We start from the raw sequence: 25,266 nt of genomic DNA on the forward strand, positions 1-25,266 counted from the left end.
AATTAACGAAGTTAATACATGCCCATAACGTTTCTTCTCAGTGTGGACTGGTAAATAAGATTAATTAATTCAGAAAACAACGACTATTTGTCGAAGGTTTTCACATATTTTATCATTTTTATATATATGTAAGTAGGCATAATTTTTTGGGGTGACACCTAATATCTGCACCATGTGTCAATGCCACCCATCCTAGCTGCGTCACTGTGCCAGAATTAAGAAAAATACTGTGCGCGTAACTTATTTATTACACATCTAATTATTATATTTCTAAATTTAGAATATAGTAAGGATTTTCCTTCCCTTATCGAGAACAGTTTCAGTTAAGTCGTTCATTGGTTAGCACCACTGATCCATTTCAATTAATATTTAAATAAAATACATTTAATTATAGTGACATTGTATTATGTGAGAGGTATAATATTGTGCATCTAGTAGGTTTGAAAACCTATGCTATGGTACATTACATATCCCGGAATAAAAGTAAGAACCAACTATTTGTTTTTAATAATTAATAATCTTAATCAAACTGGTAACTAATCTTATGTCATTAACTTGGTGTTTTGTGGGTTGTTCAACTGCACTTTTGTTGGCGGTAGCGTCACATGGCGTTACCATGATGTACCAGTGTGATAGCTCATCCCTGCCAAAGATGAGAATCTCCCCCGTTTTTAAATATCCGTACCAAAAGTAGAAAGGAACCCTTTAGGTGTCTGTCTATCATAACTGGTAATCTCTACAACTACTAATGCATAAATTTTAACCCATCCCCCCTTTCCCCGTCTCTATAAAGATGGTTAAAACTAGAATAGATTTGTTGTGAAACCATCGAAATCTGACATCGAATAGGTACATACAATCCACATGTACACTTCTACGAACATCGAAGTAATAGGTAAAATAAACAAAATTTATATGATATTTTGCTTCCCGTTTCCTGTAGCGTTAGGACAGCAATGAAAAAGTGGAATTTGTTCACACTCTCGATATCGCTATTAGCAGTATGTATCACTTTGGGTACTACTAACGCAGATAATGTAGATGTCGGGGCTGGAAATGGAGCTTTAAATAAAGATATGAAATCAAGAGTTGAAGTGGGTGGAGCGACGAACAATACAAGATCTGATAAGAACACTACAAAACTGGATGACGATAAAGCTATAACTAGTGATATTAACATCAAAACCATTGGCCATTGCACTAAATTTAAAAATCGATACAAATCAAGTAAGTACCTTAAATATTCAAATATTTTACTTAAGGATAATCAAGATCCAATGTAAAGTACAGGTTGTGGCGCACGGTCCCCACCAACCCATTTAATAGGCTAGTTTCCAACTTGTCAAATCAGTTACTTTTTACTAAACATCAAAACACGAAATTACTACGGAATATGTATGAAAAAGCACACTGTGACGTCATAGAAAACCGTCATAAAATGTCGAGCTTACGTTATTACGTTTTTCTTGCCTAAAATTTATAAATAAGTTACCTAAAGAGAAACAAGAAAATGCTTTTTGTTACTTTTAGGTCTGTCTTTATTTAGTAATCAGAATTTCATATTTTATCTACAACGACTTCCACGACCTAATTGAATTGATATTTATTGTATTGACCGTAATCTATTACAGATTCTCGAACTCTTTACATACATAAAAAGGCCCGTAATGTAGTGATATGGAGTTCACCAAGAGAACCAAGTGTAGCTACAGCGGCGTTACTGGCAACAGCTATAAGATATATTGGCTATACCAATGTTACTACTCGAATTGACAATCGTACCACTTGTGAATTCGTTAGTTCTCTACCCAGGTTGCTAAATCTTGAAGGAACTGCATACGAGGAGTAAGTATTATACCAGAATAGATTTCTTTATAATTGTTATAACCATCGTAAAATGTATGTTGTGTTTTAAATCATGAAAATAGTTCCTTACCTTCACAAATATTTTGTTCTAATACAGAATCATGATACATGTTGATGCGAATTTGACATCCTTAGAAGACTGTCCGAAATTGGACGAAATCTGCGCACAGATGGATACATCCTGCAATATCGCCGGGCATCGACTAGAGGTATTTATCTTTTTTTTATCAACAAATGATCTTGAGTTCCTGACGTTCCTCATGTAACGACTACTTATTGAAGTACATATTAAGTAAATAGTCGGGACTACTTATGACCAACGGCTGAACATACCTTCTGAAACACGAAATTTATTTTCGAACAATCAGGTGATTCAACTTATGCTCAACGAATTGGGGACAGTCTCACTATTATGATAGACGTCTCCACCAAAAAACAAATTCATGTCCTCCAGATCGAGAGCTAAACACTCTGATCTCTGTACTATAGACACTTAAGAAAACTATGAATGAGCATGATTCTTGAACGTCTTAGCAGCTGTTGTATCAAGGAGTGTAATGAGTTACAATTTCAGGACATATTGAAGAAAGCAGATATTCGTTGTAAATATTGGTCACCTGTAACATTCAGAATGAACCTAGCTAACTGAGTATTCAATATGCAGGTGATGGGCACAGCCTTAGGATTGGATGTACGTTTACACGCCAGCCTCTCAATATACGCTGCCAACGACTCCAACTGCAAGGACTATGACACGTGGTACTTCTACAATGACAACAACAAGCTACAACGTTGTGGTTTTATCCAAAACGTAACGTAAGTCTAAATAGTACAATTGATTGATTTGAGAGTGATTTCAAATGAAACCTGTCAATAATAAATGATTATACAATTTATTCACAGAAACAGTAATGGCACAAGTCAAACGTGCGTTCCAGTGTTGAAGTCGGAAACTATGAGTGCAACAATGTTTCCAATGCCTGAAATATTCTGCTCCGTTACACTTAAAAACCGCAGAGAATTAATCACTTGGCTCAGAAACAATACAAGCTCGTACCTTTTCTATGACTACGACCTTTGGGAAGATGCACAGAAAGACTATCTAAGGAAAGTTATGATTCAATCTCAAGATACTATCTCTACTGCCTCCAAAGTTACGGCCCTCTTGGCTGATATAGACATTTTCCGGCAATATGCTCCTAGAATTCGAGGCCTATTCACCAGGTTTAAACCCAAACCGGAAGACCTACGACAAGTTCTCGACATCTCAAATACGCACGACATCGAAGAATCCGCCTGCGCGTGGGCAAACAGTAACATCGAAAAAATTGACCTATGGACCAACACATCTGATACCTATTTTTGGATACAAGTCCAAATCTGTAATGACGAGTTATATTACCAGTACATGGAAGTACTAAAAGTAATACATAACTACGTTAATAAGGCCATAGATAATTCTAAGCTAAAAATAGAGTGTCACAAAATTAACTGTAGTGATATCAACGTTGTAAGCCGACAATTAACAATATTAACTCGTAGTCGACGATGGCAATGGTTAATGGGGATAGCAACAGCGGGGGCTGGAACAGCGGCTGCAGTTGAAGCTGCCGCCTCCATCACGGGACCGCAATTGATGGTCTACGACATGCCTCCAACACGTGCACATCTCCATGACTCAGCGAGCACATCTAACGGTCGCTTGCAACCCTTAACACGCGCTCTCCGAAAATTCTTCAAAGAACATAATTGGAAACGCATTGCTCTAATTTCAGAAAATTCGATACTCGCTGAAGATTTGACTGCGAATTTAGTGGCCGATGGAAAAATAATTCACAAAGAAGTTTTTATTGATTCGACAAAGATTACAGATACCCTTAGAAGTTTAAGCAACTTTCAAGCAAGAATATTTTTTGTAAACGCCGGATTTCATATTGCAAACGAAGTTATTTGCGAAGCTTCAAGGTTGGGCATGGCATCGCCATATTTCGTATGGATAGTTCGCGAGTGGCATCCAACTGCAAAATCTATATGTTCAGAAGACGTTAAAGTGCACACTGTGTCGTACTCGTGGCGTGGTTGGCCACCATTCTATCCAGACAATTCTGGCGCAAATAAGAGTCTACAGGAAGACCTAAAATCGATATTTAAATATGGACCCATCCTTCCGTTCGCAGCATCATTAGCTGATGCACTTTTAATGATGGCTCACGGATTGAATGCTGTGCTTCGAAGACATCCTGAACTACGCTATGATATACATGCCAGTAACACGACTAGGTTAGTAAACATTTGCAATGATTTTAATAACAAAGGTTGTCTTGCTCACTTTTCTAGTTCTTAACCATTCAACGAGTAACAAATATGCTTCACCTAGACGGTAGCGTACAACTACAGGTAACACAATTAATTTTAATAAGGGTTAAATCAAACCTGGGCCTTTAAATCGAATGACTATGTTGACTACTTCCTCAGACGTCTTTCTGACAAGCAGGCGAAGTCCATCCATTCTAATTTGGTTGATAAAAAGGAGAAGTTGACTTACCTTTTATAACTATCTTTTTAAATTTATAAATTAATTATAATTATGTGACTTGGCGTGACTTTATTTATTTTTATTATTATTTATTTGTACACAATAAAACAGACACAAGGAGCGTACAAAGAAAACAGATAGTACAGGTCTTATCTAAACAAAGAGATTTCTTCCAGCTGACCAAAGTGACGAGAGAGATATGAGACAGACAGTTTTGTTTACTACGAGGAACAATATTGAATATAATTTTATTTAATATGTAATGTTGACTTGTGAACATTATCATTTTGAATAAATGTAGTGGGGTGGAATATAAAATGCACCTCTGTAAAATCGAACAACTGTGGAATTATAGAATGACATTGTGAAATAAACAATTTTTATTTTTTATTTTATTTAGCAAAATCGCGAGGATGTTGGAAAGCGACATATCAGTGGCGGGTGCATCGCAAATACTGCGGCAAAAACAGCACGCTTTGGCCAATCCATATGTATACGTATCTACTTGGCAAGGCAACAATAGCGACCTACTTGCAGTATGGCAAATAGACGAAGACGATAATGTTAAAGAAATACGAAATATACAAAAGGTAATAGTGTATTTAGCTGATTGCAACGTCACTTAAGTAGTACCTAAAGTTCACGTTTGTATTGAAACCAGGATTAACAAGAACTGCAAAATTTTCTAATATAAGTACGCAGTAAAATAATTGAATAGAATTACCATCTATAATATTTACGAAGTCTTTTCAACAGATCGATCATCCACCAGACGACGGTTCACGCCGGTGTTTAACTACTCAATCTGGGGATCCCTTCACACCAAATTGCCACGACGGGATTTTGCTTTGCGCGGCAGTAGTGGTACTATTGACTCCCGTAGCGTTGTGGTTAGCAAGAAGAGCACGCCTCAGACGTCTAATGAACCGTGACCACGAGATCCTAATTCGTTTCCTGGCGAGGTGTCAGAAAACTGCGTCGCTACTGTCTACTTATTTGGTAGACCGTTCAGCGTTGGAGCTACATGAAGAGTTGGGTACGGGCCACTTTGGACGAGTCCGTTTTGGACTTTTGCGTCTGCCAAACCGCGCCCCAGCCTCTGTTGCTGTTAAGGTATGTTTAGAAAACAAAACGACATCCTCACCTACATAGCAATACTTCTAATAGTAAAATTATCACATAGATTAACGGCCTCCGTGGTCCAGTGATTGAGCATTGTGCTCACGATCCGGAAGTCCCGGGATCGAATCCCAGCGGGAACAAATCACAAAAATCACTTCGTGATCCCTAGTTTGGTTAGAACATTGCAGGCTGATCACCTGATTACCCAAAAGTAAAATGTTCCGTGCTTCGGATGACACGTAAAGCCATTGGCCCCGGTTACTACTTCCTGATGTAAGTACGTAATCATACATGAGTCACGTTAGGGGCCTTTGGTGGCTCATTTATAAACCTGACACCAGGGATGTGGAGGTTGGTAGGTAATCGACCTTACAACCCACATGATAGAAGAAGATGACATAGATTGGGAATTCTTTTCTATAAGCATAAGAAAAATGTGACTATTATGCAACTACAGCTAAAACTATCACCATCAACCATGGAGCAGTGTGGTGGACGCTACATACCCCCTCCGGTTTGTTGACCGGTGCTATGGCATGAAATACTTTTGAGTAAATAACTTTTTAAATTGATTGAGGGGAGGCCTGTGCCCAGCAGTGGGACGTATATAGGCTGTTTATGTTATGTTATGTACTTTTTAAATTCACAGGCTCTACTCAAAGACGCATCAGCAGCGGAAGAAGCAGAATTTCTGCGTGAAGCCAGTGCACTGGCGTCGTTAAAACATAAACATGTCATCAAGCTGGTGGGCGTTTGCGCTACGGATGGCCCACCACTGCTTTTAATGGAACACGCCTTTTTTGGGGATCTACTCCATTACCTACGCGCGAGATATCACCTTGCTGAAATACATGAGAGAGATCCGTACATGCACGATAAGTAAGTACATTTATTTACTTAGGTATAGTCGTTCCATGTGCAGAAGTAACCCTAACACCAGGATCGATGAGCTTGGTCACAGACATCATAACTTTTCGATGTGTAGGTATAACTGCTACCTACATGTACCTAGTCTGAAACGTAAGAACAAGTATAGTTTCATGTATTACTAGGAATAAAATCGTCTGCCGAGTATTTACACAAACTAAGGATTTTATCATCATCGTGAGGAAACCCACATTCCCGAGAAAAGCATTTTCGGAGGTATGTGACCTAAGCTATATTGGACTGGTTTTCCCTTCGCGGGTAGGAAGGTCAGACAGGCAGTCGCTTCTGTCAAAAACCGGAGATGTCAAATCTTCAGGTTAGGTAAGCGGACCCTGTGAAAAACGGGACGATGAGGGACTAGGGAGATGATGATGAAGGATTTTATCATCATAAGTATCCAAATCCAAACATATACATGAATAGATTCTATAACACTAAAATGTTTCGTTATTTGTTTCTATTTGAGCAGAGATAGTGTTGACGAGGAGTCTCTGCAAGTGTCTCCAAAGGAGCTGACCCGCCTAGCTCGAGAGGCTGCAGAAGCCCTGGCGTACCTGGTGAACCGCAAGCTGGTACATCGCGACGTACGGGCAGCCAACTGTCTAATCGACGCACGCCGCTCCCTCAAACTTGCTGATTTTGGTACGGAGATTTCTTATTTCTTATTATATGCTGGACTGGCGGCGAATATAAGAAACATAACGCGTCTAGCTCTGTGTCGTTCAAACGTATATCGTAACAAACGACTGAGGGATTATGTCCTTTATGATAAGGGCGATGGGGTGATCCCCTGTCAACATACGGTTCAGCATATCCATCTTATACCTTCGCTTCAAGAGTTGATGCAAGTTGTCTCCTGATTATTTGTGTCCACTTACCCCATTAGGAATCATAGGCGTGAGATTATGTACCTATGTTTAAAAAAAGTAGACACTTGTTCTGATTTTGTGCTTTGTCCAGATACGTCAACAAGTCACATTTAGTGGTTTAATGTATGTGGTGGTCAAGTGTATGTGGTTTAATTAGTATTACCACTCGTAGACTATAGTAGAGTTTTGCCACTTCGCATATAATTCACTTTAATAATTACAAAGGTTACAAACACATCCGACAATAACAGATAGATCGATTAATATCAAATTAATTATAAAGTAAAAAAATATATTTTTATAACCTTTTTTTTAAGGTATTTTTATGTTACAAATGACAACACTTATCATAAACCGTGACAAAAAGATTGATAAACTATTTATTAAGTAATTTGATTTACTAACTAGATATTTTTCTCGGTATTAGGTTTAGCACGATCGGTGGGTAAGAAAACCAATGTTGAGCCGTCAGAAAAAGAAATGGAATCTGACTACAAATACATTTGCCAGCGACGTGGGGTGTTTCCCGTGCCGTGGATGGCGCCGGAGTGCTTAGAACATGGGGAATTCTCATACGCTTCTGATGTCTGGGCATTAGGTAAGTGACAAAAACGGTTATTATTCTATCCATCCTGCCCGATGCGTCAAGGTCACGGGCTGCGCGATGGGATTTTGTAGTCTAATAGCAAATTGGTGGGCGTAACTATGGTAACTACGATGTCGAGTGAGTCTAATATCGTCGATTTTCCTAATCTCGACGCGCCACCGTAACTTTGACGCATTCGTTTGGGTGGAACCGCTTAAGGACGTTTTCGCTCTACATCCAATTCTTTTCCGATCCGAGTCCGTCAAATGACGGATTCGAAGTGGTTGTAAAACTACGTATATGGTGGCTTACCACTATCATTCTACTATATATCTGCAATTTTCTACTATCCTTCATGTTCCGGGTCAGTTCAGACTAGAATCGGAGAGACAATTTGCAATACAAATAAGTATGCTATCTTTTTCTATCGTGTGGATTGTGAAGTGGATTATCAACCTCATCAACCTTGGTGTCAGGGTTATTATTGAGCCGCCATAGGCCCCTGACATGGCTCATGTAACGACTACATACTTACAACCAACGGATTAACATGCCTTCCTTTCGCACATCATCTTACTTTCGCACAATCAGGTGATCAGCCTGTCCTAACCAAACTAAGGATCACAAAGTGATTTTTGTGATATGTCCCGGCACCGAAGTACCCACTAAGCGTGTAATTCGCTGAACCGCTAGCGATACAAATAACCCTGACTATTGATATGAGTCAGTAGCCGAGAACAGCGTCTATACTTGCTTTCCGAAGCACGGAAGAACCCGAAATGACACCTAAACGGTCACCCATGATAGGACTGACAGCTCGCCCCGGACATTGCGTAACTTTTATGATGGGTATTGATCAACAAGTGCAACTGGGCAGCAGACTCCTCTGTTTCAGACATTGTATAAAATAGTATAACCAGCGTTTATGTTGAAAGGTGTGATGATACTAGAAGTGACTACGCTGGGGGCGCGGCCATTCGGCACGTGGCGACCGCCGAGGGTGCTTGCGTACGTGCGCTCTGGAGGCCGACCGCTGCTGCCTCGAGACGCTTCCTATCATACGTAAGTCTATGTTTTTCTAGGCAACTATATAATAATATCATCAACATTTTAGGGTATATACATATATACACGTATAACATTACACTTTCACACTCACCAACACGCGCGCGCGCATTCACACATTGTCTTGTATTTTCGTAGAATTCAGTGGTCAGGCCTACCCCAATGGGAAAGAAGCGTGATCTTATGTATGTACACGTAAGTTGTACTGAACGAACAAAAGCTATCTCTACCGGTAGGGATACCTATTTGGAATTAGAATGCTTAGGTGAATGCTTTTTTCACATATCAGGTGTTTTTTTTACGGGAACTACCTGTTTACATTTTCCGCGGATGACATACTAGGTAGGTACTTGCCCGGAAAAACGGATATCCCTGAGGGCTCTCACATAATATCTGGTTCTACATTCTGCAACATACCTACCTACCTCATAATCTCACTCAAGGGCAATCGATCTAGCAAACCCTATTCACTCTGGTCTTGACAAATTCAAAATCATTTCATGACAAACCGAGTCGTGAAAGTATGGAACAGACTGCCGGAAGAAGTACCTAGTGTCGGTATCTAACGTCAAAAATAAACATAAAAAAAAGACTTGACAAATATATGAACAATAGAAAGACCAAATAGGTAAGTAGACAAGAGGAAGATACAGGCAATCATCAATTGTTTACAAGTGCCTGCCTTCTAAATAATAATAGATTCCTTTCTGTTCTTGTCCTGTTGTTTTTGTTTGGAATACAGAAACTACTAGGTATTACAGGCTATTCCAATCCTTCGCAGTTCGGTTTTTTCTATAATCAATACATAATTAAATATAAATCCTATTATCCAGGTGCGAAGTAACAGCAATGTGTTGGCACCCGATACCGAGCGAGCGAGCGACAGCGCGGCAAGTGGTGGAATATCTGCGCGAACACCCAATGGCCCTACGCGCGGCTCTGCGCCCCGCTTGGCCCGAGCAGTCGCCTTCGCCCGACGCTACCGACAGCGGCTTCGGAGAGAGAGACGAGCAAGATTTTGCCAAGGAGCTCAGGGTCTGCACGTTATAATGCTCTCTACATAAAAAGAGTAAAAAGATCATAAAACAGCAGGACTTGCGTTTTTGTAATGTAGGTTTACCTATACAGGACCCAGCGACGTCATAACTACTTGTCGTAGGAGTCGTGAAGTAAACGGGTATTAATTACAAATTACAATGGCACATTTTGTATTAGCTATTTTGTGTCTGACAAAACTCGGGGTTGATTTTTGCCTACCCTATCTTGCATTAGCCTTAATATTATAATCCTTTCCCTGAAATATCCTAACTGCACATAAAATTACGAACACGAAAACTTTTGTCGTTTTCAAGGACTTGAAAAGGTTAAGGTACCGGTACCTACGGTACTGGTGTATAGTACGTAGTATTAGTCCTTATTCTAATAGGAAATCGTAATTTCATACCGGTATGATAACGAAAGCGTAACACCGCTTGATACTTTAAACTTTTCAAGCCATGGTTTCAAATTTCATCGTTTTCTTCATTCTAGCATGGACAAACAAGTTATGAAATAAAGCAATTTTATTAAAGAAAAAGACTCACATAATACGGGAGCGGTCCTGAATAGTCCGTGATAGCAATCCAGGGCACAATTTTCCACTTTTTCACAATATTTTCACGAAAACTTCACAGCTGTCAATATCTTCGCGGCCATTCGCGGAAGACTGGACTACTGGACGAACTGACCGTCTGACCGACGCCCACCGCCACCTAGCGACGGAAATTAGTAGCTTGCGGGTCGCAATCAATGGCGCTACCGGAAGCTCTAAATTTAAATGCCACCAATGACCAAGTATTAGAATTCTTATACTCGATCCTTGAAATGCCATGATATATTTTATAATAATTAAAAAGTGGATTTGGGGATTTAAACTTTTAATTTATCAATATTGAAATGTCGATGGTATTATAATATGTACCTACGAGTAAGGCTCTCTGCGTCCACGTAAACCGCACGTCATGCACGAGGTTCTCTATTTATATGCATAAATTTTTATGTAATAATTTACCATGGCATAATGTTACTTGTCCTATTATTAGTTACGCATAGTATCAATTTGTCATAACTTTTTAAGCATAATTTTGAAACGCATAACTACTATAAGCCTAATAATTAATGACAATAATGATATATAAGCATAATTATTATAAGCATAAAAACTATACTCCGAATAAGAAAAGTTTTGGCACAACTTTGAACATTTCCGAAACTTACTTTTTCCTTGGCTGCATTTGGTTCATGATTGTGACTTTTTATATTTTTTGACTTTATTTCATGCTGTTGATCATCATTCAGTATACTTTTCGTGTGTAAGATAAACATGCTGGCGGCGTAGGGGTGGCCCGAGGGCCACCCCCGCCGCACCCTAACCTACTGTTATGCCTTGTAAAAATTATGACAAAACACTATTATTCTAAAAAAGAATTATGGATACTTATTTATATGCGGATCAAATTTATACCAACAAATATTAGTCCAAAAATAAGTTATACCTAACAAACCAGTATTCTTAGATGTAATTATGGGAAAGTACTATTATGCTTAAAAACGTTATGCGTAAAGGATTATGATAATTAAAATTATGACAAAACTATTTATGCATTTTAAGAGAATCCCCATGCACGATTGCTAAACGAGTTTTTGCAAGAAGCAATGCTTCACTGCCGGCTGCATGTCACAAATATAAGCAAGAATTCTTATCTAATTCTTTATTCTGTATTATCAATACATACATACATAAACTCACACCCCTAATTCCTAGTAATCAGAGACAAGTTGCAGCGAAGTCCAACCAATGTATAATTATATTGTTACTATAGGTCCCAAGACATAATCATAAACTTTGTGGTAACAAAGGATCAGCCTATCGTCCATAACAATTGTAATTTGAAGTAGTCAATGGTGCTAATTCCTATAGACACCATTTAAACTTATTTTAAGTTATCCCTGACATTTTCTAATTTGCCGAAAGGGAAAAGGACGGGTAATTGACAGCTGTCAGCTCTTAATTTTAAAATTAATGAATGAATAACCCGAGAGAATCAAATAGGGTCTCGCTGGTATATACACACATACTTGACGTGTGCTGTCAACTTCATTCTCTCGGGTTATTTACCAATGTAAAATTTTTAGAGCTATGTTTTATATTTCTGCCTGAAATGTACGTGTGTCAAACGGGTGTCCCATAAATGTTATGCTTGTCGATTACTCGTCCATTCGCTTTCTTCTATTCTGTCAAAGAGGTGTTTTAAATGTAATTATTTCACATCGCGTTAATAATAAGTTACTTTTTATTGGTACAAAGAAGAAGCGGAGTATTACTATATTAAGTATTGATTCTTTTTACAGTATATAATTATGTTAATTGTGCATTATTTTATAAGTGACACTATTATTCAATAAAACAATTTTAATTTAAATAATAACTTGTTATATTTCCATAATTCTATAATAATAATGAGTAGTTACAATAATTTGAATATATTATCAATATATAGCTTAAGAAAATATGCCTTGTTAACTTGCCACCCTTTAACAATATTATAAACACAACAGCCCCGATTCTTACAGATACCTCCTAATTTTATTCAAGTTACACCTGTCATTTTCTTATCCGCCGAAAAGGAAAGTGACGGATGACAACTGTTAATTTTAAAATAACGAAAGTTTGACGGGTGCTGTTAACATAATTCTTTCAGGTTATTGGCTAATATACAATTTTGGGAGGGTTCTTAAATTTCTGCATAATATTGATGTATTCCATAAATTTTATTCCCGTCGATTACCCGTCTCTTTCCTTTTCAGGGCATAAGAAAATGACAGGTATAACTTAAAATACATTTAGGTGGTGTGTACTGGAATCAGCACCAGAACATAGTCTAACATATTTCTTATATTTAAATAATTCAGTATACAAAAGCATATTTTCTCAAGCTATGTGAAATAAGAACTATTATGTACAAACGTAATTTTCAGGCGCGTACCACTTTTTCCGTGCAATCAGCATCTGAAAATATAAACGTAAAATTTTATTCCATCAACATAATTTACAAAAAATTTGGTAATATTTACTCTATGTACGAATATTAACGCATATTTATGAAAAACGACGTTCGTGCCTCACCCAACAGGGTCCACATAATACCAGCGTCGTGGTTCACGCCGCGACTTGTGCTGAGTGAGGCCCTTTTATCTCAGGACGTCCACTACCACCTTATGATCATTCTAATCAACATCCCCCTACGCTTTATGTAATTGTTTTGTGAAAAATTTTAAGCCATGGTATTGTCTTGTCTTTGTATGTGGCGTCTTTTTATAATAAACAATTTCTATTCTATTCTATTTAATGTAATTATTACTGACTAGCATGATTGGGAAAATGGTCATGAGCTTGTATTATGCTAAGAGTTTTGGGCCACCTCACACACTCCATACAAAGCTCTTATTCTTACCGTGTGCCGCCTGACGCGTAAGTGCGAAAGAGACAGTCTACATGCTTTCCCCCTTATTCCTTAGCTTACTATTTAAGACTAAAGTAAGACCCAGAGGGAGTGACGTCGGCGCCCGATACGTACGGTCACGAGTACTAATATGTATACACTTTGAAACCATGTCACATTAACTTTTTTGACAAATTAAACCGTAACTCTTATTAAATGTCAAATATGATAGTGCGACAGGGTTGTAAAGTGGGTACATCATATTGCTCATGACTGTATTGATAGGCGGAGCGGCCATTTAAGACTAAAGTAAAACCCAGAGGGAGTGACGTCATATTGATAGATACATATTGATATGCGGAGCGTAACCGTTCTATAACATAAACATCCTATATACGTCCCACTGCTGGGCACAGGCCTCCCCGCAATCAACCGGCATCATACCTCGTGGTAGCATAATTAGAAATACTAGTTCAACACGTCCCCGCCAGTCGAGACGAACTAGAGTAGGGTTTCCAAGCGTTTTTAGCTTAAACAACCGATTATCGTAATCCGTTATCCGCAATCTGTAATCTGTTGTCGGAAATCAGTAATCTGAAATGAAAATTGGGGTAGTCAGAGATACATTCATCGCATACAAGTATTAGTTTTACGTTGGCAATCAGAATTAGGATAATCTCTACTTTTCGCTTTGAATTCCTAAGTATACTAATATGTCACGCAAGGTTGACGAGTAGAATGTGGGATTCTAGCACATTTTAACCTACAAACCCTACTCCAGTTCGTCTCGGCCGGCGTGAAAGTATTGAACTAGCATTTCTAGTATGGTGCAATAGCGTTATATAGTACGTAGTATTAGTTTATTGTGTGGTTTTGTCGTAGTTGCAAGCGGTGTTGCGAGATGGTGCTCGCGGAGGAATGCAAAAGCGTACTCGTAGCTTTGGCATAACGGTGGTGATATGAATATGAGGGTTTCAGTGGGTGCGACATAATGACATAACCCTCGTACCTGGGCGGCGGCGGGTGCGCGTAGGGCATGGGCGGCGCCTGGAAGGGCGCGGGCGGGTGCGGAGGGTGCGGCGGGTGCGGCTTGGGGTCGCGCATGAGCTCGTGGTACAGGTTGAGCGCGCGCACCAGCTCGGCCGACAGCTGCGTGAGGCGCGCGTGCCGCGTGTCGGCCCGCTCCAGCGCCGCGTCCACCAGCGGGCCCATGCGCACCACGCGCGCCTCCAGCGCCTGCAGCGGCGACTGCGGGGCAACACGCTACGGTAACACGATAGCTTCTATGCTCTGAGAGCTAATATAAAACAAAACACGTTCGGTTCCTTGTCTTCCCCGGGCCGGGTTTAAGCGACCACGCTGATATCATCTCAGAATCATAGTCTGAATCATCCCTTAAACTTTTCGTTACGATGTCACTAACACCCTGTATAATATATAATATAACTTAATGTATACGTAATGGGTTCAGACGCTATTTTAGAAAATCTTAGCGAACGTGAGTAGCGAGAGTGAGTCAGTGGTTTTGTTTGCAATGTTATGTTACCTCGTCGTTGCGCGCCTCGACATCGGCCTCGTGCAGCAGGTTGAGCGCGGCGTCCATGGCCGCCTCGTCGATCTCCACCGGCTGCTCGGCGCCGCTGCTGCTGCTGCTCTCCGCGAACTGCACGCTCTTGCCGCCGCGGACCTCGTTCTCTGAACACATTGTAACAAACCAAATATAATGAGGATAAAAACTGTATTTCTCCCGTCAGATGTCGCTACTGTTGAGTGTAATTACATTTTGACAGTTTCCCATACTATTCTGAGTAAACAAACATATTGTTTTGGTTATGTTTACACTATAACCCTTTGCGCAGTGTTTACCTTAAAATCATAGTTTTGTATTATATTCCCTAAAATTCGGAAAGAAAACTTAGAAACTTATTTCCAGGTGATGGCTGCTTTTCTTTTCGTAACCCATCCATCAGACAGGATACACTCCACGTTGCTCCACATTTTGTAGCAATTTATCATGAATTTTAGCAGGAAAATATGGCGAACTGTCAAAATTTAGGAACACTCAACAGTGCTGCCACCTACATTTTGAGTTTCTAGTTTTTTCCACATTGTTAGCTATGTGTGTGTGTGTTTTTCATATTATATCTTTTGTCTCCTTGTCATGTGTGTCTTATAAATTCGAACATCTTTATGTAATTGGCTGTTGTAATACTGTTGTGATGTATTTTATATCGGTAATTGTTGGTCTTACAAAAAAAAATGATATCAGATTACGGAAAGAAGAACAAAGAGGGGTTGAAAAAATAGATTTTCTGGAAGAGAGAAGTGTAAAAACCTAGCTCAGCCGCTGGTGGGGAGCGGAGAGTTGTCGTACTATACATAGTATTATTCCTTATTTTATGGTTAATAGTAAAATGTAACTGACTTGATGGCTGCGGCTGCGGCTCGGTGAGGTCGGAGGTGACGAAGTTGGCCGGGAACAGTCCCTCGCCGCGGTCGTTGTATCCCTTCCACCAGTTCGGGTCGCTCGAGTCCGTCACGTGCACTACAAGGAAATAAGAGTTAATATATCGCAAGTTCCGTAGTATGTCATGTGGGTTGTGAAGAAAATACATTCAAATATATCTTTATCATATACAGCTATATAGGTTCGCAGAGGAGGACGCCTGCGTATGTCTACTCTCTTCCGTGTTGCTCTTTGTGGTTTTCAGCATAAGGAGACGATATGTATGTATGTAACAGCCTCCGTGGTCTAGTGGTTAGAGCGTTAGGCTCACGACCCGGAGGTCCGGGTTCGATTCCCGATGGGGACATTGTCTAAAACACTTAGTGAGACTGTCCTTTGTTTGGTAAGGACTTTTCAGGCTTGAATCACCTGATTGTCCGAAAAAGTAAGATGATTCTGTGCTTCGGAGGGTACGTTGAGCCGTTGGTCCCGGCTATTAGCCGTAAAAACATCTCCACCAACCCGCAGTGGAGCAGCGTGGTGGAGTATGCTCCATACACCCTCCGGTTGATTGAGGGGAGGCCTGTGCCCAGCAGTGGGACGTATATAAGCTGTTTCTGTATATATATCTTTTTGTCTTTTTTCTTGTGACTTAGCGAGTAGGCGCCGCTACTTCAAAAGCGCATCCTGATGCCGGGCAGCAGCGGCATCAGTACTGGTTGGAGGCCAAGAAAACTGATTCTGGTAGGGCTCTAGCTAGAACATCACCGATTGAGAAATTGGTCGGTGTACTGCGGAACGGAAGGCGATTGGGGAAACCACCGTTCTACACGCCCTTTCTATGGAGTATTGAAAATGGAGGCGATTACTCCACCGACAAGAGCGCAGCTCTTAAATAAAGAGAGATATCTTTATTGAGTAGGTAATAAACTTACACTTTGAATCGACATTTTTTACATGACGAACGTCTCATCCGCCTAAAACTCCTACAGTTTCTCACAACCTGTAGCCGAGGAAAACAAGCTGCAAGAAAAATCTTTGCACAGAGACCTAGACGTTCTTAAAAAAAAATCTATTCAGTATTTTGGCTGCCTAATATCAGTTCCCAAACTTTGCTTCGATCCTGACATACTTTTCATTCGTCCTTAATATTTATCAATCGGATCCGAATCCCAGAATTCGAATCTGCGTCTTCACAGTGAGAGTCAGTCAAGCATTTTTCCAACTGGATCATCACGGCTTTTTTAATCAATAATTTTCTTTCATTCATGTTGTTCCTCACTGGGTTTGGTGCTGTGCCACATGTACAGGGGGGTTAAAAAGGCCACGTCGAAGCAATTCATCTAAAAAAGGAATATTGCATTTTGACATTTGCGCATACAAAAGTAAGTGCGCAATGTGAACAAATGTCAAATAGTAATATTGCTTTTTTAGATGAACTGGTCCGGTGTGGCTTTTTTAGGCGATTCTCATACTGTCCCGCATGAAGCAGCGTGGCACGTGGATGCGTGTTCTTCCGTTCGTATAGAAAACACGCACGGTCTAACACACAGAATATGCATCCACGCGAGTGCGGATGTGTCATGCGGGGCAGTGTGAGAAGCGCCTTAAGCCCCCTGCCACAAGCTGGCTTGGTCCACTTGGTCCGCTCTTCCTCTAGCACGCTTACCCTCAATCTGGCCCAGAATAATGCACTGTGGAATAAATAAGGATACAGACCAATCTCCCCCGCGTGGAAGGTGAGCTCGTTGTCCTCGGCGGCCTCGAAGTCGTAGAGCGCCCGCACCTTCCTGGCGGGCGGCGGCGCGGCGGCCGCCTCCTCCACGCGCGGGTACAGCGCGCTGCCCGCCGCCGGACCCGCGGGGCCCGACTCGCGGAGAGACAGCGCTATGGCTCGCGCCAGCTCCTCCTGCAGAACCACCACAGGCATAAACATGTCTAGCTCATTTCATCATCAACATCGTATCATTGGTAGCCTTAGTAGGTACTAGATTTACGAGTAGTACCAATTGGGTCGTGTCGTGTACTATGTCCAAGATAAATTATGAAATTCTGATTAGGTACTAAACCGAGACACATCTATAAGTAACGAAAAACATTTTCTTTTTTTCTATTTAACTTGTCTATGAAGTTTAATCAAGAAAAACGTAATAATAAGTCCAACATTTTATCACGTTTTCCTACGACGTCACAGTGTGCTTTTCCAAACAAATCCCATAGTCATTTCGTGTTTTGACGTTCCGAAAAAAGTAACTGATTTGACTAGTTGAAAACTAGCCAATTCTCGCCGCCGTTGTACCGTTTACGCGTTACAGCTGCAACTTTTCTAATATGTAAGTAGTTAAGATTCATAAAAGCGAATCAAGCGCAAAAGAACATTACAATATATGTGCTGCATAATTTATTATTTTAAACCACAAAAGCGAAGATTTTCATAGTTCGTGCTTCCACGACATCCGTTCGCATCCTTAGTCAACAGTCAGGAACAAACCTTTTTAGGATTATGTTATGTAGCTAGGAATTAATAACCTCTCATTAATTGAAAAAAAAAAAAAAAAAAATTGCTCTAGAGCTATAAGGCCGCCCAAATTGTTACAGTATTCATGTGTTATGCCTGATTGTTGAAATTTATTTCTTTGCAATAAAGTATATTTAATTTGATTTGATTAATATTACGGAGACCAAACTTTTCATCAAAACCAAAGAGCAACTGATATAATGTGTACTTAAATCTATTGTGGTCATGAACAAAAAGAAATACTATGTGATAAGCATACAAAACAAATCTGTACCTGTTCTCGTTGCGCGGCGGCGGCGGCGGCAGAGGCGGTGGACTGACTGGAATGACTCGGGGTGTCTCTGTCAGTCGCGTCAGCGCGGAACTGCTTCGCCAACGCCGGGATCAGGTCCAGCTGAGGGTCCGACTTGAACTCTCCTTCCGACCACTTGCGGAGGAGACCCTTCAACCGTTGACCGACCGCCGGCTGCGCGCGCGATAGCAGACGACGGAATTCTGTCTCGAATTCGCGTGAGGCTACCTTTAAACAAGAGTTTTTGGTTTAGATGCTGGGATAATGGTGCTAATTCCTGTAAATACCATCTAATTTTATTTTAAGTTATATCTGTCATTTTCTTATACGCCGAAAAGGAAAGGGACGGGTAATTGACAAGCATAAAATTTATGGAACACACGTCAATTTTAAGCACAAATCTAAACCAACCGTCTAAAAATTTTACATCAGTCAATAACCCGACACATTCATTTACTCGTTCTTCCTAAAATTAAGAGCTGTGAATCATCCGTCCCTTTCCTTTTCGACGGATATGAAAATGACGGATATAACTTAAAATAAAATTAGGCGGTGTTTGCAGGAATCGGGGCCATTATGTACATACACTAAATTCCTCACTTTCATCTTTATTGGTAACCCGTTGGTAACTACTTACTAAGGGTCCTTTGGCGGCTGAATAATAATCCTGACACCAGCGTTGATGAGGTTGGTAATCCACCCATACAATAGAAGAAGATTGGAAAGGGTCAAATGCAAATGTTCCACCACTATATATAATCCGGCCCGCGCAAACCGAGACGACGTCCTTGACGCAAGGTGATTATTAAATTTGGATGGGTTATTACATAAGCGATAGTAGAAATAAAAACATTCACCAGTTGGCATGCCCCTCTATCCTTTCTGTTCGAAACGGCGCTCCCCGTTTGAGAAGCAATTCGGTGGACTACATGACGACAGTGACTTGTGAAAAGAAGTCTCAATCCACTTACTTCGAGATGAAACACCTTTCCGCAGTTAGCGACGCAAGCGTCCAGCAGCGTGGCGGCGTGTACTTGAACGTGCGGGTCTGGATGACCAAGCCGGCGCAGGATGGCGCGCAGGCAGTCCCGCGACGCCTGCGCCGACGCACCGGCGCGGTCGCAGATCTCTAGGATCAGCCCCCATTCTTCATTTGTGTTGTTCTCACTGGTTGCTCTCTCTGTACAATATAAAAAATATGTTTAGCTTGTATCTATGTAAAGGTGAACGTGCACCTAGACAGGAGTCGTACACGTCGAAGTCATCGCATTTTGCGGCAAGAAGCGATTAGTCACTTACATCAGTAAATAGTAACAGGGACAAACTTAACGTGGCTTTCGAAGCACGGATCATTTTACTTTCGGACAATCAGGTGATCATCCTGTAAAGTCCTAACCAAACTAGGGATAACAAAGTGATTTTTGTGATATGTCCCCTCCGGGATTCGAACCCGGGGCCTCTGGATCGTGAGTCCAACGCTCAACCACTGGACCATAAAGACCATCCTCAACAACTGAAGAATATGGATTCCAATATTTTTAATACTTTAATGACTCATACGAATCAAGGAGAGATCTTACACAATACAGGGATCAAATAAGCTAGATAAGGTAAGTGAGTCATTCAGAATTACCTTTCTACTACGTGCTAAACATAAGGTAATTGATAATTTTAAATACTGATTAGTATTGTATTTTCCTAGATTATGTTGTGATAAATAGTATAGACTTGAGCATTTCGTCAAACATTTTAATGTGACGTTCTTGCGAATGCTCGATACTGTTCACGAGTGATAGTTCATGAAAATTTTTATGTTTTTTTTTATTATTTTCAGTTCCATACTTTTGCGACGGAAAATCCTACTTGATATTAACTCAGAATCATGGTCTGAATCATCCCCATCAATATTCGTTACGATGACTAACACCCTGTATATAGATGATATTACATACTGAAGGAAATACACAATAGGGCTCAATTTTCTACCACTCGTGAACAGTGTCGAGCATTCGCAAGAACAGCATGTTACATTAAAATATTTGATGAAATGTTTAAGTCTATACTCACTCTTAGATATTTATCACAACATTATGTATCTACAACTTGCAGCCACTGTTGATACGAAGTCCTAAGATGGATATGATGAACCTTATGGTGATAAGGGATCAGCCTATCGCCCATAACATTAGTCCATCATGTTAGAGGACGCAATCCCTCTGTCGGTTTTTACGACATGCCCGGGAAGACAAGCAGCTAAACGTGTTCTATGTTGTGTTATGTGTCGTGTGTATGTGTGTGTTGTGTTCTTTGATTACTTGTGGCTCTGCCCACCCCATTTGGGATTACGGGCGTGAGATTATGTATGTATGTATGTATTATGTATCTACCTTCCATCAAAGTTTTCATTACAATATCACTATCACGATGTATATCATTAATCAAGAATTGAATTGACAAAAGATCACGGGGTTGAGTTTGAGGTTTAGTGTGTTGAATTTAAAAATGGAATATGCTCAGTATTCCGTTACAAGTCTATACCTTTAGCATTAACAAATTAGCATTAGCACAAAGTGCTGCCTGTGCTTCCAATAATAATAATAATTAACACCTCTAAGATCCAAATATGCAGACACAATATTACTAAAAGGCAATGCAACCACAAATTAATATTATAATAAATATAGATTTAATACTCATGGTATAGGAAAACCAGGTAGGTATGCTCAAAACTGACGGTTAACATTTCAAGGTTAGCCCAGCTGACCTCATCTCACCCTGCATTGCCATTTTGTAATAAATAAATTACCCACCACCAATGTTTCTTTATTTACTTAGCAAGGTAATGGCCCCGATTCCTGCAGACATCTCTTAATTTTACTTTAAGTTATACCTGTCATTTTCTTATCCGCCGAAAAGGAAAGGGACGGATGATTGACAGCTCTTAATTTTAGGAAGAATGAGTAAATAAATGAATAACCCGGGCGAATTTTTAGACGGTTGTTTTAGATTTGTGCTTAAAATTGACGTGTGTTCCATAAAATTTATGCTTGTCGATTACCCGTCCCTTTCCTTTTCGGCGGATAAGAAAATGACAGATATAACTTAAAATAAAATTAGATGGTATTTACAGGAATTAGCACCATTATTGAACTTTAATTAAAAGATTTACTTACAGTTTCAATATTTTTTATATATATGTGACAAGTAATAGTAATTAAATACATTAATCAGTAATTTACTTAATTTTCAAAAATAAAATTTACATCCTTGTAATGTTGGAGATACCAATTTAATGGTAACACTTATGTCATCAGTGGGATAGCAATGGCGGCTTGTCATAGGATTGAGCATACCTGATCTTCTTTTACCATGATAATACTATCAAGAAACCATACAAACATAAGTAAGTAGTGTGTAGAAGTTGATAAGGGCAGTGACCTAGTAGAACAAGGACAATGAATCTCATTACTTTCCTTACATTGCTTTATGGGCTATATTTTAAACCCAATAACTAGGTACCTAAGGTAAGGAAAACCTAAGTTACATTAGAGTAGCAGGATAATTAATTTCAAGTTATATTTATTAATTGCCAATAATCACAGAAGTAATTGAAAAGTACAACAAAAGGCATAAGCAATGGTTCAGTAACCATCCAAATCCCTTAGCAACTATGCTGTTAGAAACTAGCAACAGGGTAAAGAGGCTCAAAAGGAAATTCTTGAGTGCTGAGTACCATGGAAGATGGTGGCATTGGTTGCTTTACTTCTGACTACTCAATAATCACACATCAAATCTGATGAAAGTCTTGCAACTGATTGCGGTTATTTAATAAAAAAAATGTTGGTATGTACCTACATAACACATAGGTGCAATGGGTAGATAATGAAGATACTCATGACTTTTTTATTCAAATTAACATTCTGGACAGAAAGGGAGTAAATAAGGGTAAAGTTATAATAATATGACTCAGCTTAGTTAAATTAATTATTACATCAGGTGACCAAGAAGTAATAAAATTGGCTTTGTAAAATCTGACGAATATTTTATATTAAGGCGATTATTAACGGCATCAAGTTAATAGTACAACATAGATATTAAGACTAAGACAATCAACAACGTATAAAACAGTTCAATAACAAAGAAAGCAGTGCTATCACCATTATCTGCCTATTATTCATCACAAAATACTAACCGACATCTTGATCAAAAGGTGTCGAAGTTCCAAAAATCCCCATATTTGAAATTTATGTTTAACAGTTTTCACAAAATCAACAGTAAATTTCACGTTTTTTATACTTTTATGGTCTAATTATTATATTTTTGCAAAAAACAGGGTCGATCAACAAAACAATCGAGCGAAATCAGAAATGAACAGTGTTGCCAACTTTATTTTCACCAGCCCACCAAATGCGGCCGTGCAAACCACCAGAAACCACTAAAACTGAGCGGTCTCTCGAACCACCAGAATTTCACTAGATAAAATACATACATACATACATAAACTCACGCCTATTTCCCACCGGGGTAAGCAGAGACTATAGAATCACTAGACAACCCAAAGCCGAATCAGTGCAATCAGATCGTGGGATGTTTTTCCCCCTCTTTAGCGCCGCGTCGTAGGTAAAGACGTGCTAGAGACAGGGTAAATTATTCAATTATTATTAATAATAATTCCTTAATAATATACCATATAATTTGCACTTAGCAACTGGATCACCAGTGCTTTCGACTATTTGCAACCAATCCCTTAAAACTGGGTCACGTAACCAACAATCACGAAACTTTTGGGTGTACTGTGGCTTAGGCATCTTGATCTTACTCAATCTGAAACTTATTGTATGTATTATGTACTAATAAATAAATTATATTGGTTCTTTCGCTCAAGTAACTCATAAACCATATTCGGTTGTGTTAGTGGTTAAATTCGTCACTTACCGCTAACTGGAAGGACTCTAATCCACTAAAAAATCCACTAGCCACTAAAACTAATATTTTTTCGCCGAACCACATGTCTAAACCACCAGATCTAGTGGAAAATCCACTAAGTTGGCAACACTGGAAATGAATGACATGACGCATAAACGACTGTCTCGTTTCATTCATAACTTTAATTCGCCATACTTTCATATTATTTTTTTTCATCCATTGGCATTATGTATAATTATATGAAACATAGAATTGTATCTACTGTAGAGTTAGATGAATAAGCCAGGTTGAGTACTTAATAAAATCTAATACCTATATGGATAGAAAAATATTTTTTACCTGTACGAGCGTGCGTCACACATGAAATGAACGTACCTATTCTTTGCGTTTTGTTAGTGAGTTTTTCGTAAGGCTTCTCATCAAAGACCTTGTATAGAATAGACGGAGCATATTTAAGACGAAAGAAAAACATAGGTTTTGTCTTTCGCACTCATGTGAGCCGTCATAAGTTAAAAAGAGATAAATATACTATCGTCGTAACGTCTTTTGTACTCGTGTAGCGGGTTTGCTATAGAAACGTACCTATAGTATATGTTTTTGTATCAGAACCACTAGTGCCGTTCCATGTCTTTATCGACATTATTATTGGCTAAATATTTCATGTTAGTCCAAGATCTAAAAAAATATACATTACAAATTGAACGATTAATTAAATACTGAAATAACGACCTAGTATCCATACCTGGGTGGGTAGAACCACAAGTAAAATTAGTTAAAACGATACCTATTTGTACCCTGATAGAAAGATACCTAAGAAGAACCGTACGTTGCGGTGACAGATTCAGAACCACTTATTCAACGTAATTATCATGGACAAACTTGTTAAAGGTCAATTTATCATTTTTGAATCTATGTCATTTCGCAAGGTGTTATGGCCGAGGAGGTCGAGGACGGTCCATCTAGTCCACATATACTATAGTATCATTTTAATACGACATTGCGGCCACCCTTTGGTTGCTATAAATCACATACCTACCCTTTTATAAAAATTAAATACACGTTTTTCATTGACTTGACCGGAAATCGAATCGGCTCTCGATACAAGAAGTAGACGACCTTCTAGTATATTTCGGGGATTATCTCAATGCGATTAAAGAATAAAATCAAATACTTCTTTATAAGATTTTTATTCAATATAGTTAGAATACAATGACTACGAAGCACTGAACAATTCCGACTTTTGGTGATAAAAAAAAATATTTCCTCTTGTTCACTTTCTTTAGAAGTGTATAGTGTCGGCTCTGGTCGTTATAACTTTACCTGCAAGAATGGCACATATTAACGTGGAGCACACAAATACACAAGCATTGCATGTTTACACATTGCACATAGAAGGAATAATCACAGGTAATTACAAAAATAGTTATTCATACTAATTATTTATAGAAGGAATAATCACAGGTAATTACCAAAATAGTTATTCATACTAATTATTTTGTGCAATAGAGAATATTTGTATTGTATTGAAATATTTTTTCCATGCTAATGTAGGATACAAAACGAAATAGCTGCAAATTTATCTATAAACTTATAACTAAACTTAAACTCACCTTATGTGAGATATGTGAGTGA

General features: G+C 39.2%; 3 protein-coding genes across 3 annotated transcripts in view; 1 reads left to right on the top strand and 2 right to left on the bottom strand.

Annotated features, from left to right (window-relative positions):
* LOC126369869 (arrestin homolog) overlaps positions 1-10,677 on the bottom strand; it is a 164,945-nt gene extending 154,268 nt beyond the window's left edge. Inside the window, exon 1 of the mRNA XM_050014561.1 lies at positions 10,555-10,677. The gene's annotated coding sequence lies outside the window, so the exon portion shown is untranslated. The remainder of the gene's footprint in view (positions 1-10,554) is intronic.
* LOC126367952 (uncharacterized) lies at positions 786-12,834 on the top strand. The gene is made up of 12 exons (XM_050011777.1): positions 786-1,227; positions 1,632-1,845; positions 1,964-2,075; positions 2,531-2,682; positions 2,770-4,146; positions 4,803-4,992; positions 5,159-5,515; positions 6,174-6,403; positions 6,921-7,093; positions 7,748-7,918; positions 8,842-8,968; positions 9,805-12,834. The coding sequence occupies exons 1-12, from the start codon at positions 957-959 to the stop codon at positions 10,019-10,021; spliced, it is 3,591 nt and encodes a 1,196-aa protein (XP_049867734.1). The 5' UTR covers positions 786-956; the 3' UTR covers positions 10,022-12,834.
* LOC126369787 (signal transducing adapter molecule 1) lies at positions 12,819-23,313 on the bottom strand. Its single transcript, XM_050014384.1, has 8 exons — positions 22,901-23,313; positions 19,680-19,888; positions 18,691-18,936; positions 17,618-17,807; positions 15,878-15,997; positions 14,999-15,147; positions 14,462-14,700; positions 12,819-13,019 (listed from the first exon to the last, which is right to left on the bottom strand). Exons 1-8 carry the CDS (start codon positions 22,941-22,943, stop codon positions 13,013-13,015), a joined length of 1,203 nt encoding a protein of 400 aa, XP_049870341.1. The 5' UTR covers positions 22,944-23,313; the 3' UTR covers positions 12,819-13,012.
* Positions 23,314-25,266: the final 1,953 nt, after the last annotated feature.

The sequence above is a fragment of the Pectinophora gossypiella genome, chromosome 1 (assembly GCF_024362695.1).
Source record: "Pectinophora gossypiella chromosome 1, ilPecGoss1.1, whole genome shotgun sequence".
Lineage (NCBI taxonomy): Eukaryota > Metazoa > Arthropoda > Insecta > Lepidoptera > Gelechiidae > Pectinophora > Pectinophora gossypiella.

Excerpts from the sequence above, each read along its gene's own strand:
- LOC126367952 (XM_050011777.1), top strand. The coding sequence starts at position 957 with ATGAAAAAGTGGAATTTGTTCACACTCTCGATATCGCTATTAGCAGTA. Across the intron at positions 2,076-2,530 it reads TCGCCGGGCATCGACTAGAG|GTGATGGGCACAGCCTTAGG; the intron begins GTATTTATCTTT and ends TTCAATATGCAG. Across the intron at positions 8,969-9,804 it reads CGAGACGCTTCCTATCATAC|GTGCGAAGTAACAGCAATGT; the intron begins GTAAGTCTATGT and ends CCTATTATCCAG.
- LOC126369787 (XM_050014384.1), bottom strand. The coding sequence starts at position 22,943 with ATGGGGATTTTTGGAACTTCGACACCTTTTGATCAAGATGTCG. Across the intron at positions 15,998-17,617 it reads CTTCCACGCGGGGGAGATTG|TGCACGTGACGGACTCGAGC; the intron begins GTCTGTATCCTT and ends ATTTCCTTGTAG. Across the intron at positions 15,148-15,877 it reads GCCGCAGCCGCAGCCATCAA|AGAACGAGGTCCGCGGCGGC; the intron begins GTCAGTTACATT and ends CAATGTGTTCAG.